Here is a 15,292-nt window from a genome sequence, read left to right on the forward strand (position 1 = left end):
ACTCAAAGCTCTGCCAGTGGATCCCGCATCACCAGCAAAGCCATCTTATTTTTCCTTCTCTCTAATTCTCCATCCTCCCCCCCCCCCAAAAAAAAAGCTATACGAAAGGAAAAGGAGATTTTGGGTGCAAAGATGGAGTATGTATTTGTTTTACAAAAATGAATCACCATCTTCGGGCCATTTGCAGCCTGGGATATTTCGAGCTATGAGTGCGTCTCATGGAACAGTGCCCTGGCGACAACTCCATGTCCGCGTCACCCTGGGGCCACCCTGGCGCCCACACAGGACACGTTTCTAACTCCAGTCTTCACTCCCTTCCTTCACAGCCACCATTCACCCTCTGGTGTTTATTTGTCTGCAGAGTGCCTGGACACTGGGAAAAGCGATTCCCTGAGCACCTGGGATTGGAGACCGTTCCTGATTCAGATTTAAACATCTTGAAGGTAAGTGCTGCACCAAACTCTTCCTCAGGCTTGGGACTTTGCACCAGTAGGATGGGAGAAGTGTACCTCCCCCGCTCCTGGCAACTAGAGCTGGTCGAAAGAGGTTTTGGTCAATATTTAACTTTGGCAGAGTTCGGAGCTGGGCTCCCTCCCGGAGGACCATGTGGGCATGAGGCAGACAAAGAGCAGGATCCAAAGCCTGCAGCAGGCAAGAGCAGAAGCAAAAGATGAGGTGGGGAGAGGCAGGGACCTGTGTTTGTGTCTTCCCACAACCCCAAACAGGCCAGTACACCCAGCTGTAAACCAGAGGCAAGCAGGAGTCAGGGCAGTGAGGTGGCTGCGGTGTGGGTTTGTGGCTGCAGAGGCTGGCTGCTGTGATTTCTGAAACTACCAGCTGGTCCCAGCTCTGGGCTGAGAAAACTTGTCTCCCTCACTTGCATTTGCTCTGGTCCTTCCGCCTCTCCTCGGCAGGCAGTGGAGAAGCTGCAGTTTTTCCAGCGTGCAGGCCCTGCAGAGTCTGCAGCGGCCTTTTGTCAGGGCAGGTCCACAGCACTTCCCACAGGAAAAGCTCACATCTTCTATGTCTGTATGTTTTTCAGTTTCTATTTAGAACAAGGGAAAAAACTCTTTAAAATTCTTTTCAAGTTCTGGCTTAATTTGTTCTCTTAGGTTGAGATGCAGGGAGGTAATTACTGTGGTTTATTACCTTGTAAAAGAACCATAAATTATCGGCCTGTTTGGGGGAGGGGCTGCTGGAATAGCTTTCAGAAGCTTGCTATGAATGAATGAGTTTGCTTTGTTCTTTCAGGGGTTAATTTTTTTTTTTCTTCTGGTGCTGGGAATAGAACCCAGGGCCTCTGCACATACTGGGCAAGCATTCTGCCTTTTGAGTTATGAGGTATTTCCAACCCAGAGGAAAAAAAAAATCTAAATAAATAAATAAACAAACAAACAGAAAAAAAAACTTTTCAGATTTTGTTTTCTGTTCCCTAGGTCCAAATCTTTTCTAAAATTTGCTCCCCAGAAAGATATCAGATTGTTAATTAATTCCAGCATGGTACTCAGTGGCACTCTAAGGCTGGCATGTGGTTTGGGAGACAATTATTTTATCAGATAGGGAGTAAAGAGTTCCTTTCTCAGCTCTGGGTGTCTGCTTATATCAAGTATAGATGGGACATTCTAGGTACCCGCAAACCAGTGTGTACACATGATTTGCATACCTGCAAATAACAGAACAATTGTCGACACTAAAAGCTGCCGGACTATGACATGATATACACAGCCATGTGTCTAGAGAGCTTGGAGCCCATTTGTACTGAGGTTGTACCCACAGGAAATATCTCATGTTAAATAAAAATTTGTCATTTGAGTACAGTTTTGATAGAGAAATCAGATTGTGATGTTTGAGTACAGATGCATGTGATCTGCCAGCAGCCTGGCAAATATTGACTAATGGTCTGTGTGCTTCGTCACCTGAGCCTGCCCAGCCAACTTTCTCCAGCTTGGCTCTGGTGGCCTGGCTCCCAGCATGGGTTCTCAGCTCTGGCCAGGGTGGAGTGAATGCAAAGGGGCAGTGCCTTTTCCACAGTTCCGCTTCAGAAAAGTGGGACTCAGCGTGGTGAAGGGAGACTCAGCTTCTGGGTCACCCTGTGGGTTGTCCAGCCTCACCTCACTCCCAGGGGAGGTGTGTGTGTGTGTGTCTGTGTGCACGCTTTTTAAAAAATTTTTCTCACAAGTTAAATTTCTTTTGACTTCCTCGAGTTTCTTTCCTCTTCTTATCCCACCAAATCACCTTCATCAATCCTTAACGTCAAGTGTTAAGCAGCAGTTAGAGCATTAAAGGGGATGCTGGTGGCACGGAGGCTTCAGCATGGGACTGAGATGCCAGTGGGTTCAATGACGTTAAGGCATTCCTCTGAAGCAGCACCAGAGACTGCTACTAGTGATTTATGGCCGCAAGACTTTCAGTGTGCTTGAAACTGTTGAGAGAGTTCTGAAGCAGGTCCTTCTTTTCTTTGAACTGATGCCTCTGGAAAAACCTGGGGGAGGGAGCCATCAGCAACTGGGCCATATTTCTATGGTATCTGGAAAGCTCATTGTAAAGGACTGGCATTGGGGAATGGCTATCACAGGACAGAAAGATGACTAGATTGGATCCTTGGAGGACAGAAGAGTAGTTTTTGGAAGCCAGTATTTGGTCTTGGTCTGTTCCTTATCTCCCAAAGCTGGGGTAGGCAGGTTTGGATTCGTACTTTCCAGTGTCTGACTTGATTCATGGGTAGGAGAGCTTATACAGAAGTCTTCTCCCAGCTAGCCCACAGCCAGAACCTTGGAAGGGTGCTTCCACTAGCCTCTAGTTTAAGCTAGAACTCACTTCCAAGGGTCTCCTTTTTCACTGATGCTGTGATTTGGACACCCCCATTGCTCCTGAGAAAGCTCCTTTACTTAGAGCCTCACATTCTAAGCAGAGCCCTTTTGGTTCCCTTCTGGAGAGAAAAGATGGGGAAGCTCATACAGAGCCTCCTGCAGTTGCTGCAAGTAAGTTCCCTTACTCAGAACACACTCGGAGCCAGCTGAAGACCGACTCTCCAGGAATAAGACTATGGCATGCTCAGAACACTCAAAGTTCAGCAGTCAAGATGGGGAACTCTTTAGACAGCCTGTGAAAAGGATGAAATGTGTGGGCGATGTCACCCAACAGAAGGCAATAGTAGGGGCGGAGACTGGAAGGACTGTTTATTTGTTTTAGCCAGGTTCTACTAAGCAGAACCGGTTCAGGTCAGTTTCATCTGGTAGCTGTGGAGCTGTCTTAGGGGTGAGTGGACAGAACAGTCTGAAGGAAGAGGAAGGGTCTCAGGCTGACTCGTAGGTCAGCACAGGAGAGTCCAGTGGACTTCAGTGCTTCCCCCTATTTCAGAGGCAATTAGATCACTTCCTCTTACATTTTTCATTTTTAAAGGCATGTAATTTCATGTATCACTCAGCTATGCACTGAGGAAATTCATAAGTATGGGTTTGGCTAGGGCATTATGGTCTCCCCAGATTTAGCAAAATCCTGACCCACAAGTCTACAGCGGAGCCCAGCTTTCCTAGTAGGCTGCCACTAAGCAAAACCAACCGGACTTGGAGGAAAGACTTGACCATTTTGTCAGGTAACGATAGGCCTTTTGGGTCTCTCCAGCAGCTGTGGTGTGGGTGTCAGCAAACCCCAAACAATCGCTCGCCAAAAAGAAATCTGCTGACTGATCCACTGACTAGCCAGTCATTTCTGGGCTTGGTTCTTTTCATATGCTAGTCTGTGGGCCAGAGAAGCCTGGAGGGGGTGGTGACTAGGCATGCTGAATTCAATTCCTCAAAAAGGGAGGCTGTAGGGAAAGTTACGAGGGAACTAAGAAGATAGAGCACGTTGCTGTTCCCTTGTGTCTGGAGTGTGTGTAAGGAAAGTAAGTGGAGATAAGCACCTTTGGTGTGTGTGTGTGTGTGTGTGTGTGTGTGTGTGGTACCTCCCCTCCGTGGTCCTACTGTTGAGACAGAACTCTGACCCTTGACCGGTCAAGGTCCCCTACTTTTCCTAAATGTTCTGCTTGAAAACCTGGTTCTTTCAGTGATTCCCCATTTCCAATAAAAGAATTTAAGTTGACCACGTGAGCACAGAATACTGCACATTATTGTGGTATTTGGAGCGAAGACCTGGGCAGGCGTCCTCTGTGATTGCGATTTCTAGATTCTCTTTAGAGCGAGAGCTTTCCCCCACCCCCACGCACCCACCTCCTCCTTCTCCTTCTCTTTCTCCGGAGCAAGCGCTCTTCCAGCGGGTTGCAGTTTTCAGTTCTCATGGAGCAGTTCTGGGCAAGCCAGCCGATGGGACTCCAGGCCACACCAGGAGGATGGAATTTATTTTAAGGTATTTCCTCTGATTGTTCATATCTAGGGTGAGTTATGGCTATGAGACACAAAGGTCGGGCGAGGAGACACTGGATCATGGACAGGACCCTCAGCCTCTGTCTTCCTTTGTTTCTGTTTTAGAACTGAAAGCAGCATCTGAAAGATTCCCAGTAGCTCCTCAGACTCTTGAGTTTAATTCCCTGGAAAGTGTTGTGCGGTGTAAAGGAGAGGGCGCTTGGGGGCTACAAGATGGACCCGGTAGTCTCTGGTATTAGGATTGCTTTGTCCCACAGCAGCGGGCAGGGCTGCAGTCCCAGCAGCTAAGCCCCAGACAGAGTAGGGGTTCTGGTGCTCAGACAGCAGAGGTAGCTAGCTGTGTAGGCAGAGGTGGCTAGAAGGGCCAGACCTCATGAAAAGGGTGGGGGCCAGTGGCTGAGAAAGAGAGTCTCTCTCCATTTGGCCAGTGTTTGCTGAGCAGGATGGAGGGTTAGGGCTGACCTGGGTAGCCTGAGCAAATGGAAGAGAAAAATCAGTGAGGAAAAATGTGCAGATGCCATTTTAGTGATGGTGCTTCAGCCACTCTGTTCAGCGTTGGGTTGCAGGGACAGAGTTCCCAGGCCAGACCCGCGGAGCCCAACCTGGAGGGCATGCCATTGTTCCCAGAGCAGTGTCTGCCCGGGAGGGATGGAGAGAGACAGCTCAGACCTAGAGAAGCTTGGTGGTGCTGGTGAGAATGCCAGCTGCCTGGAGGCTGGGTTGGTGTGATTTTCACAACGGGACTGGGGCTTAGTTTGGGCTTCCATCATTGTTTTTGGTTTGGGTGCTTTCTGTACGCCCCTGTGTCGGCCTGGAGAGCTAAAGAAGCAGCCTATGTACCTGAGGTTGGAGGGAATTCTGTAGGTGCAGTCCTCAGCAAGCAGAGACAGACATTTCTCTGGCTTTATATTGCCTCCAAGGGAGCCGTTGCCAGTATGAAGGCAGATGAGGCAAACTCCTTGCTTCCAAAGTACTGGCCAGGCTGGGGCTAATTGGGCTTTGGGGACCTTCTGCTCCTGGGAAGAGAGTGGAAATCTTTGGAAAGGTGGAAGAAATTGGGCATTCCTTAGCTCCTTGGAGCAGAGAAAGGGATGCCTGGTGAGGAGTTAGAAATTAAATTTGCTTTCTTTAATTAAAAAATCCCACTATTAAAAAAAAAAAATCAAATCAGGTTTCCTCTACTTGAGTGAGATTTACTTTCCCAGGAAGGGCCAATTCTTCTCTTCCCCATGCCGACCTCGGTGGTAACTGTGCTTAACTGAGGCCGTTTCAAGTGCTCTAAAACACCCCTTGGAAATAAAATGTAAGCTTTAATTGCTGTTCAATTACTTGTCAGCATTTCATATGATTTATGATCCAGTTCTGGTGCATTTTTGACCCAGTTAAAGACTCATAAATACTATAGTTTCAATAAAAAGAAGGAGAAATGGAGTGAAGGTTTGTTAGAGGCATTTTTTTTTTTTATTGTGGCTTCAGTGCAGGCAAGCAGAATAAATATCTAACGACAGACTCTCCAAACGGGTTCCATATAAAAAGCATGCACGATGAGAAGCCAATAACCACTTTCATAGAGCACAGTTGCTTTTTTTTTTTTTTTTCTCCCAGGAAAGAGCTAAAGCCACCCCAACCTTAGCTATTAGAAAGACTGGTCCCCGACCGGCTCTTAAGCACCAGCCCTACCGTCCCTCCCCGTTCTTGGATTTTAATGCCGCTTCTTGTCAAGAGTTACTCCTCACCTTCCTCCCTGGCTTGCACAGACACCCTCGAGGTCAGACCTCTCAGAGATGGGCAGTACACCTCTTTGAATGCCAAAAAGGTTCCACCAGGCACCTTCGATGCTCCAAGTGCTCTCTCTTCTGTGCCTTTCTTCTAGTTCCCTCTGGGAATCATGGAGCTTAGGGATGACGGAGAAAGAATCTCTAAGGGTGCTGAGCAAAGGAAAGCTCGGAGGGCTTGGAGAAGCCCGGCGAACTGCTCCAGGATTTGCCTAGAATTGCTCAACGCAGCAGTGAGCGATTTCTAGAGGTGGAAATCAAAAAGCGTATTTTCAGTCACAAGACAGTAACAAAACCAACCCGCTGCTAGAAATCACTAATTTTAATCGTCTCCTCTATGCTTGCTCCAAAGCCAGCCCTTCGGGTTTCAGATGAGGAACCAAAGGCCGCCCCACCGGTAATCTCTGTTCCAGGAGCCACGTCTTGAAATCAGTTTGCCGGTTGGGGCCCGTCGCCCAGAAGCCACCTAGACGCAGTCGGGGGAGGGTGGAGGGCCTAGTCTGAGCTGAGCCCTCACCCCAGTTCTTCTGAGCTTCGGCAACTCCTCAGGTCCGGCCTGGTCCCCGTGCTTGGCTTTCTGGGCTTGGTTTGGTAGAGCCAGAAAGGCACGCGGCTGCCCAGCGACGCCCCAGCCCGCTGCCTTAGCGCTCTCGGCCCCTCCGGACCAGACAGTCCGCTCCTGGGTCTGTTTCTCACGGCCTCCCCTGCAGCTGGCTCAGCCGAGAAGGCGCTGAGAGTCGCGTCAGCAGTTTGGAGGAGAAAGTGCGGGTTGATTATTGACCCACGCCTTCTTTCTTCAAATGCCACAGCCGACCCCGAGGGTTGGAAGAGAAAACGCGGCCCAGCAGATTTTTGCGGCCGGCTCTCACCTCCTACGCGTCCTGGCTCTCCCCTTTCAAGTTGCGCCGCGGCGATATGCCATAAGGAGCAAGTGTTTGCTGTTTTGTGCTCTGTTTACAGCTTTGGGGAGCCGAGTCATAAATCTTGCCCAGCCGTAAATGACAAAAACCATTGGTATGCATGAGGCCACCCTGCCCGAGTGCGTTTTGATTTCTCCCTTTTCCCCTGGCTTTGTTTTTGCTCTAAGGTGACACTTTGGCTCCCTGACAGTTTAAACATACTACTTATATTTTTAACACCTTCCTTTGAGAAGGACCCTTGTTGACGCCTCGGAATTGCACAAAAGCGCCCTCTCTCTCTCTCTCTCTCTCTCTCTCTCTCTCTCTCTCTCTCTCTGCTATACTCCTACCCTGGAGGAGTTTGCTTCTGAAGCTGGGAAGCTGAGGTGGGCACTGGGAATGACCCCATCCTCCTTAAAGTTGTGGCACCTCACCAAGCAAATTCAGGCCTGTGCTCAAGCCAGCCAGAGGAAGGCCACTGAAGTAATCAGGGGGTTGAAATAGATCATGGATGTCTGTGTCGGTGTCAAAGCCTTATCTGTCTTCCTTGTGGGCGACCTCCTTCCGTGCCCAAACTGTGCAATGGGCTCACAAGAAGGGGAGACTCAAGTTTCTGGGTGTCTTTGTGTGTGCCTCAGCCCAGAAAGGTTCGGTTCACGAGGGGACAGCTGTCCATCTGCTAGGACACTTCCCTCCTTCGGGCCTGGAAATATAACCAAAGGCAGTTGCGTGGCGTTTGGGAGGTGTCTGGAAATAGGTCCCGTCTCTGCACCGCGGGGACGGGGGTTGGGGGTGTCTGGGTAGGAGCCGGCAGGTGAAGCAAACTGTCCAAAGTCAGGGCAACTCCTTGCTCCTTCTCTCCCTCCCGTACCCCCCAACCCCATGAAAATGCCCACGGCAGGGAATCGCGTGGTTTCTCGGGCAGATTCTTAAAAAACAGAACCTCGCAAGAGAGCCCCTTTGTGAGAGCCGTTTGTCCTCATTAGCATAATTTTCCTGGACTTTAGTGACGCCTAGGAAGGAGAGGGAGGGCGTGGGGTGGGGGGGAGGCCGCCCTCCTCCCGCTGCCGCCGAGCTCGCTCTGCTCCTGTTCCTCCCCTCGCCTCAGCCCCATCCCCCACGCCGGCGCTTCCCCAGCCGCTCGGCTCTCCCCTCCCGCCCGCCCCGGCACCCCTTCACCGCACCCCCCGACCGACCCCAGCTCGGCGCAGTATTCATAAGAAACATACCCAAGTCGGTGCCACTAGCCCCGCGGAGGCCGACCCGCGCCAGCGCTTCTCCGGGGCCGCGGCCGCGGCTAGGGCGGGGGCGGCGTGGGGGAGGGGAGGGGAGGGGGTCCGGCCGCCCCAGCGCGCCGGGGGCCCGGCAGCCGGAGTCGCCAGCCGCCCGGCTCCGCGCCGCGTCCCGGCCTCGGGTTCCGCCACCCGCGCGCCCGCCCGCCCGGCGGATGCTCAGGCTCGGTGGCCAGCCCGCGCCGAGGGGACACGGGGCGGCAGCCCACGCCGGAGCCCGCGGCGGCCGTCCGAAGTTAAGGTAAGCGGGGCCAGCGCCGGCCGCGCTCGGCGCTGAGTGGCGGGGCGCACGTCTCGGTGATTTATGGCCGCAGACTTAGAGCTCGGTTCAAGAAGAGTTCACAAGCCGGAGCCTCCTCGCCGGCAGTGACGGATACCCTCACACTCCGGCTCAGGCCGCGCTCCCATCCCCGCCCCCACTCTCCCCTCGTCCCCGGCCCAGCCCCAACTTTTCTGGGTTGGTGAGAGGGGAGTGGGCTGGGAGCGGGGGACTTCTGCCTCGACATCCCCTAGCAAACTCGGGCGAGAGCAGCTGAGGAAGGGCGAGGGAGCGCAGTCCGAGGAGGTGGAATCTGGGCGTACCGTAGTGTCCAGACAACAGGGCTGGCCTCCAGGGCTCGGTCCAGCCTCCTCTTCTGGCCTCAGCCCTGCACCTGGAGGTTATTGTCCGGGAACAGACCCTTGCGCAGAGCCTCCCTCCACCCTCAGCCCTTGCCTGGGGAGGGGGACAAAGCAAAGTTTCCTGGCTGGCAAACCTCCAACTTCTTTACCAGGCTGAAAACTTTGGGGGCTGGAGGGGGCGGGTTGTGTGGGCTCCAAGGTGATTGCGGACCTCAGACAATGGGGGTCTCTGAGGTGAATTCATATTTTAAGTTTTTGGACGCTGCCATACGATCTCTGATTTTAAAGTTGTTTTTGTTGTTGTTACTTTACAAGACAATGAATAGTGTGATGGACGAAAAGGCTTACCCAGGCTTAAGGCTGGTATAACCTGTGCTAACGGCTTAGAAAGTCACGAGACATACCGCACGTTCAAATTCAACTTAATTCTGTTTTATCTAATATTTTGCTGTTCAGATGTCTAGGGTAATTTTCTTAACCTGACGTTTTGCCTTAATCAAGCTTGGTATCTCAAAAGATTTTATAATAACAGACATTAATGCTGGCAAATGTAAGAGGCACTGTTGTCAGCGTTAAGAACGAGAGAAGTAGACATTAAATTGTAATTCACTCTTAAATTTTATTTCACCCTTTATTTACTTTCTACGGTGCTTTCTGTATCTTCCTAGATATTTCCAAAAGGGAAACAGTTCTCCAGGGTTCATGACCACGTACAATAATTCTGGATAAGTGCTGCTGTGGTTTTTTTTTTTTTATTGAGGTTCTGGAAAGTTAATTGTGCCTGTTTTCCAGATGTTGATCAGATTGTTGGTTTAATGATGAAATCTAAGGGGGTTCATTATTAAAATCAAAATTATAATCACGCACTGGTGGGTGCTTGTTCTCTCTCTCTCTCTCTCTCTCTCTATATATATATATATATATATATTCCTAGTTGATATCTGCTACTTCTGGAAAAGCTGAGTAACTCTGGTATTGAACAGCCATAGCTAGGGCTTGAAATGTAAAGCATCGTCTACATAGATTTGTCATTATACTTTTCTTAATGGTCACAGAGACAAGAATTCTGAGTGTGCATGTCTGTGTGTGAGCATGTAAGACTTCCAAGGAACTTTCCTTGTTGAGAATTTGAAGTTTACCATGCAGGAGTTGAAAACCAAGAGAACACAGATTTCATGTTACAAACTGCTTTCTAAATGCAAGGTTTTTATAGTTTGGTTTTTTTGTTTGTGTGTTTGTTTTTTTTAGTTTTTTTTTTTTTTCTTTACTTAGTATTTCTGAAGCAGGAGAATGGACCAAATACCAAATCTGATCAACAACTGTATACAAAGATCAGGGAAGTCTGGCAGGAGTTTATGGTTGTGCTTCCAAGCCTCCTCTGCAGCCAAATGACCCCCATACATCAAATTACATAGCAGTTTCTAAGACAGAACCTATTATCGTTAAGTTGGAAGGAGAGTTCAAGCCGTGGTCATGGAGATGAACGCTGGTTTTTCAGGTTCCTGGTGGGTTTTTTTTTTTTCCTCTAATCCATCATGTTTTAACAGGTAGAATTTGATAGTTGCCTAGAATAGCAGCACCTCAGAAAATCCAAGGCAGGAGAGCTGGGACCTCCTGTAACGTTGAAAAGGAGGTTAAGGTGGCAAATAGCCTGAAGTACAGGAGAAAGGGTGTGTAGAAAGTTACAGGATTTGAGTTGTGACTTGTGGGTGAAGTGCTGGTGTTGGTCTGTCCTAGGAGAGAGAGAGAGAAAGAGGGGGGGAGGGAGAGCTCCACCCAAAGTTTTCTCTTCCACCCACCCCACTGCTTGACCTCATAGGGTTCATTTGTGGGAGGTTGGTCCTCCTCTCTGAACTAGAGAACTAGTTAACCGCCTACAAACCAGCTTCCAAAGCCTATTGTGGTCTAATAGGGCAATTGCCTATGGTTTTGGGGAGTGGAAACCTCCCAGGACGGGATAGGAAGGAAGTCCGGCCAGCGAGGGTCTTTATGCAAATACAAATCCTACGGTGGGGACTGGAGGAAAAAATGAAGGCACTTGGCCCTTTTGAGAGTTCTCCTAAGTTCTCGAGAAAGCCTCAGCCTCCACAAAGGGACACCACGGTTTCTTCCGGAAAAGAAAGACACCCCCCTCCCCAATCTAGCCTCCAGAGCCTGTCTCCTCTTGGACCTAGGGGCTCCAGAGACCCAGCTTCCAGCCCTTACTGGTTCTGCTCCTTTCTGCGCGGAAAGTCCCCCAACTCCAGACGCAAGTTAAGCAAATATTTGTAGCTGCCAGTAAATTCCAGCAGCTTTTTATAGCGCGGCTCCCTGCGCCCGGGGCCACGTCGTGCTGCTAAATATTGCTGACCACTTTTTCTTTTATGGCTTTCATGTCACTTAGCTATTGAGAGTAAGATGGATTTGCGCGGAGCCCTCACCGCGCTGCACTTCTCCCCCTCCCCTCAGGTCTGCGCGGGGCGGCCATTGGCGGCGGAGTGTCACGTGACCGCGGAGGCGTGCCAATGTGCCCCCTCGCGGGTGTCAAGCCCTTCTCAGAGTGTGCGCCTACCAACGTGAAGCCTCGCGATGCAAAAAGCGACCTACTACGACAGCTCGGCGATCTACGGCGGCTACCCCTACCAAGCAGCCAATGGGTTCGCTTACAGTGCCAGTCAGCAGCCGTACGCGCCGCCCGCCGCTCTGGGCACCGATGGCCTTGAGTACCATCGGCCCGCCTGCTCCCTCCAGTCCCCCGCCAGCGCTGGGGGACACCCCAAAGCTCACGAGCTGAGCGAGGCATGTCTCCGCAGCCTGGGCGGCCCCCCGAGCCAACCCCCAGGCCTGGGGGATCCACCTTTGCCTCCACCGCCCCCGCAGGCAGCACCCCCGGCCCCACAGCCTCCGCAGCCCCCGCCACAGCCCCCTGCACCCACTCCTGCGGCTCCCCCGCCTCCTTCTTCTGTCTCCCCCCCTCAAAGTGCCAACAGCAACCCTCCCCCCGCCAGCACAGCCAAGAGCCCCCTGCTCAACTCTCCCACCGTAGGCAAACAAATCTTTCCCTGGATGAAAGAGTCGAGACAGAACGCTAAGCAGAAAACCAGCGGCTCCAGCTCAGGTAAACGGGTGTCTTCTGGAGGTGGGGCCTATGGCCAAACTCCACACCCCAAGGTACTTCCAGCTGTTGTTAGAGCACTGGAACATCTCTAGGAATCACACACACACACACACACACACGAGGGGAAACATGTTTCCAGAATCTTTGCTACTTGGGGAAGTGATAAGGTTTCTGTCTGGGGTCTCTCAGACATAAACCTGGCTGACGTCCCCCTGAGCCTGGGGAAGCTGCAGTCTCTCCATATTCTAGTGTTGGGACCTCTGACCTCTAGATAGAACCATCCTGAGGGCCACTGTCTCTCTAAGCACAGCTCTTCTTCCCCAGACAGACAGACATACTGAAGTGTCCCAGAATAAAAGCAGGCCTGATCACCACCCAAGTCAGAATCGATGCTTTGTCTATAACCAGAGCCAGTGTTTGCTGCAGCAGATGGACTGGCCGCCTCACCTCTGGGAAGGCCTTGCTCAGTCTTAGTACAATGAAGGAGGCAGCCGGGCATCCCCTGGGGGAGGGGATCAGCTTGTCATCCTAATGGGAACCACATGGGGCCTTGGGAACTGGACTCCAGAGCCTCAGCCTCAGAGCCTTGGGCTTCCAAGCCTCTCCGTTATCTCAGGCCCTCCTTCCTCTCTAGTTTCCATTGCTCTCCACTGAGCATGAGTCCCTGAACCTCCAGAACAGGTATTTGGGGCGCCAAGGAGGACAGGAAGCACAAATTGGGCAGCCTGCTTGAAGACATGGAGAACCTCATGACCAGGACTCCTCAAGGGCGCCTGGGTTTCCCTACCACAACTAGACAGCTGGTCTCCTTTGGTCAGAGAAGATCTTCCAGTTTGACTGTACCTATCTACCCATCTCCTCTTGGCCGGTTTTTAAACTTAGTTGAAGCTAATGGCTAGTCACTCAGCCAAACAGGGAGGACGAAGGGTCTTGACGTCTCCACTAGGTCTCCCGCATGTCAGCGACCGGAGGATCCGAAGAGAGCTGCACCTGCTCACAGGAAGCTTGCTGTCTGGTGGGCCAGTAGAGGCTCTAGACAAGTAGAGAGGAAGCGCGGGAGCCCTGGAGGCTCTGCTGCCCTTCCGAAGAAACCCATGCCTGGCTCCTTAGAGGAAGGAAGGGCAGGCTAGCCGGGCTGTTTCCGCACTGCAATCCCGCTCCTCTCCGGTTCCTGGAGGGCCTAGGGGCCGGACCGGGACTGGGGAGCTGGGCGGGGTCGCCAGCAGCCCCTGACACCGCTCTTCCTCTCTGTGTCCCGGCAGGGGAGAGCTGCGCCGGCGACAAGAGCCCGCCCGGGCAGGCCTCGTCCAAGCGCGCGCGCACGGCCTACACGAGCGCGCAGCTGGTGGAGCTGGAGAAGGAGTTCCACTTCAACCGCTACCTGTGCCGGCCGCGCCGCGTGGAGATGGCCAACCTGCTGAACCTCACGGAGCGCCAGATCAAGATCTGGTTCCAGAACCGCCGCATGAAGTACAAGAAGGACCAGAAGGGCAAGGGCATGCTGACCTCGCCCGGGGGCCAGTCCCCCAGCCGCAGCCCCGTGCCTCCCAGCGCCGGGGGCTACCTGAACTCTATGCATTCGCTGGTCAACAGCGTCCCGTACGAGCCGCAGTCGCCCCCTCCCTTCTCCAAGCCCCCCCAGGGCGCCTACGGCTTGCCCCCGGCCTCCTACCCCGCACCCCTGCCCAGCTGCGCTCCCCCGCCGCCCCCACAGAAGCGCTACCCAGCGGCGGGGGCAGGCGCGGGGGGCACCCCCGACTACGACCCGCACGCTCACGGCCTGCAGGGCAACGGCAGCTATGGGACCCCACACCTACAGGGAAGCCCCGTCTTCGTGGGGGGCAGCTATGTGGAGCCCATGAGCAGCTCTGGGCCAACACTCTTCGGCCTAACTCACCTCCCCCACACCACCTCGGCTGCCATGGACTACGGGGGCACTGGGCCGCTGGGCAGCGGTCACCACCACGGGCCGGGGCCCGGCGAGCCGCACCCGACCTACACGGACCTTTCTGCCCACCATCCTTCTCAGGGAAGAATTCAGGAAGCGCCCAAGCTCACCCACCTGTGATGACGGGCTCGGGCCTCGCGTCAGAGAGCTGCCCTCCCCACCTTCTTTGCTTCCTTTTTACTTTTTTTCTTTTTCTATTTTTTTTTTTTTACCTTCCTCCTGCCTCTCCCTTTCCTCTTCTGCACCCTCTCCCTCATTTTGTTTTCTTTGGTAATGCGTTTTTATAGTTTATGTGACGCAGCAATCTTGGTTGCTGAAAAGGCTGTCTATCAGTAGCGACATTTACCCCCCCACACCACCACCGTGTGCCCCGGCCTCCGGCCCTGCACCCTCTACCTTCTCCACTCTTTGATAAGAAACAGGGTATATGAACAAACTTTCTAGTCGAGTTTTCAATGTGAATTTGTTCAGACGTTATGGCTCCCGAAAGGAAGCGACTGCGTGTTTTTTTTTTTTTTTTGAGTTTTAGTTTTTGAAATTGCACTTCTTGTAATGAGCGAGAAAAAGAAATCAAAGGCGCTTTGAAACAGGGGCTGCCTGTGCGAAGGTGACTGAGTGTACGTCTTTCCGTCTGTGTATGCTGGTGAACAGTCAGATTTATTTATATTTTTTGCAAGCATTAAATAGTCTAAGTTTTAAATATTATTTATCCCCCATCCGTTCGTATTTATATTAAAGAAATTCTGTACCCTGGTTGTTCAGAAGGTTTCTCGGGCCTTTTGTTCAATGGTGTATTGGCATACCTATAAAATTTATTTGAAAGGGAGAGAAAATTTCTTTATAAAAACCGTAGCGATGCAATAAGAGAGGACCCAGAGTTTGAAAACAGCGGTTTGGGTTTGTAGCATCCGGCAAGACTGAACGCTAAAAAAAAAAAAATGATAGATTTGTTTTACATTCCTTGCTGCTCACATTCAGAGAAACAAAACAAAACAAAATAATAAAAGTTTTTATTCTGATTAAGATCCGTGTCAAAAAGCGGTTCTTTGCCTGCAGACGGGTTTCTGCCTGGAGTTCCGGCAGAGGCGAGCGAGCTGGCAGCGGCTGCCGCAGCCCGGCGCGGCCTGGCCCGGCGGCGTGTGGCCTGGGAGGCCGCGCGGGTCCGGGCTCCGCCGCCGCAGCTCGGGGCCGTCCGCGCTCCCGGTCCCCAGCTGCCGCCGGGGCAGGCGGAGGGGCCGGGCCGCGGGGTGCGCGGCGGCGAGGGGCAGACAAAGGCGGCGGGGCCCGGGGCGCAGC

General features: G+C 52.3%; 1 protein-coding gene across 3 annotated transcripts; it reads left to right on the plus strand.

Moving 5' to 3' along the window:
• Positions 1-332: 332 nt before the first annotated feature.
• Hoxa3 (homeobox A3) lies at positions 333-15,019 on the plus strand. Of its 3 annotated transcripts, none has more exons than XM_021632779.2 (3): positions 333-443; positions 11,400-12,048; positions 13,311-15,019. In XM_021632779.2, exons 2-3 carry the CDS (start codon positions 11,520-11,522, stop codon positions 14,114-14,116), a joined length of 1,335 nt encoding a protein of 444 aa, XP_021488454.1. In that variant the 5' UTR covers positions 333-443; positions 11,400-11,519; the 3' UTR covers positions 14,117-15,019. The 3 variants fall into 3 exon arrangements, with proteins under 3 accessions (XP_021488454.1, XP_021488456.1, XP_060235976.1); XM_021632781.2 differs by lacking the exon at positions 333-443 and adding an exon at positions 4,211-4,347; XM_060379993.1 differs by lacking the exon at positions 333-443 and adding an exon at positions 8,460-8,571.
• Positions 15,020-15,292: the final 273 nt, after the last annotated feature.

Source organism: Meriones unguiculatus, chromosome 3 (assembly GCF_030254825.1).
Source record: "Meriones unguiculatus strain TT.TT164.6M chromosome 3, Bangor_MerUng_6.1, whole genome shotgun sequence".
NCBI lineage: Eukaryota > Metazoa > Chordata > Mammalia > Rodentia > Muridae > Meriones > Meriones unguiculatus.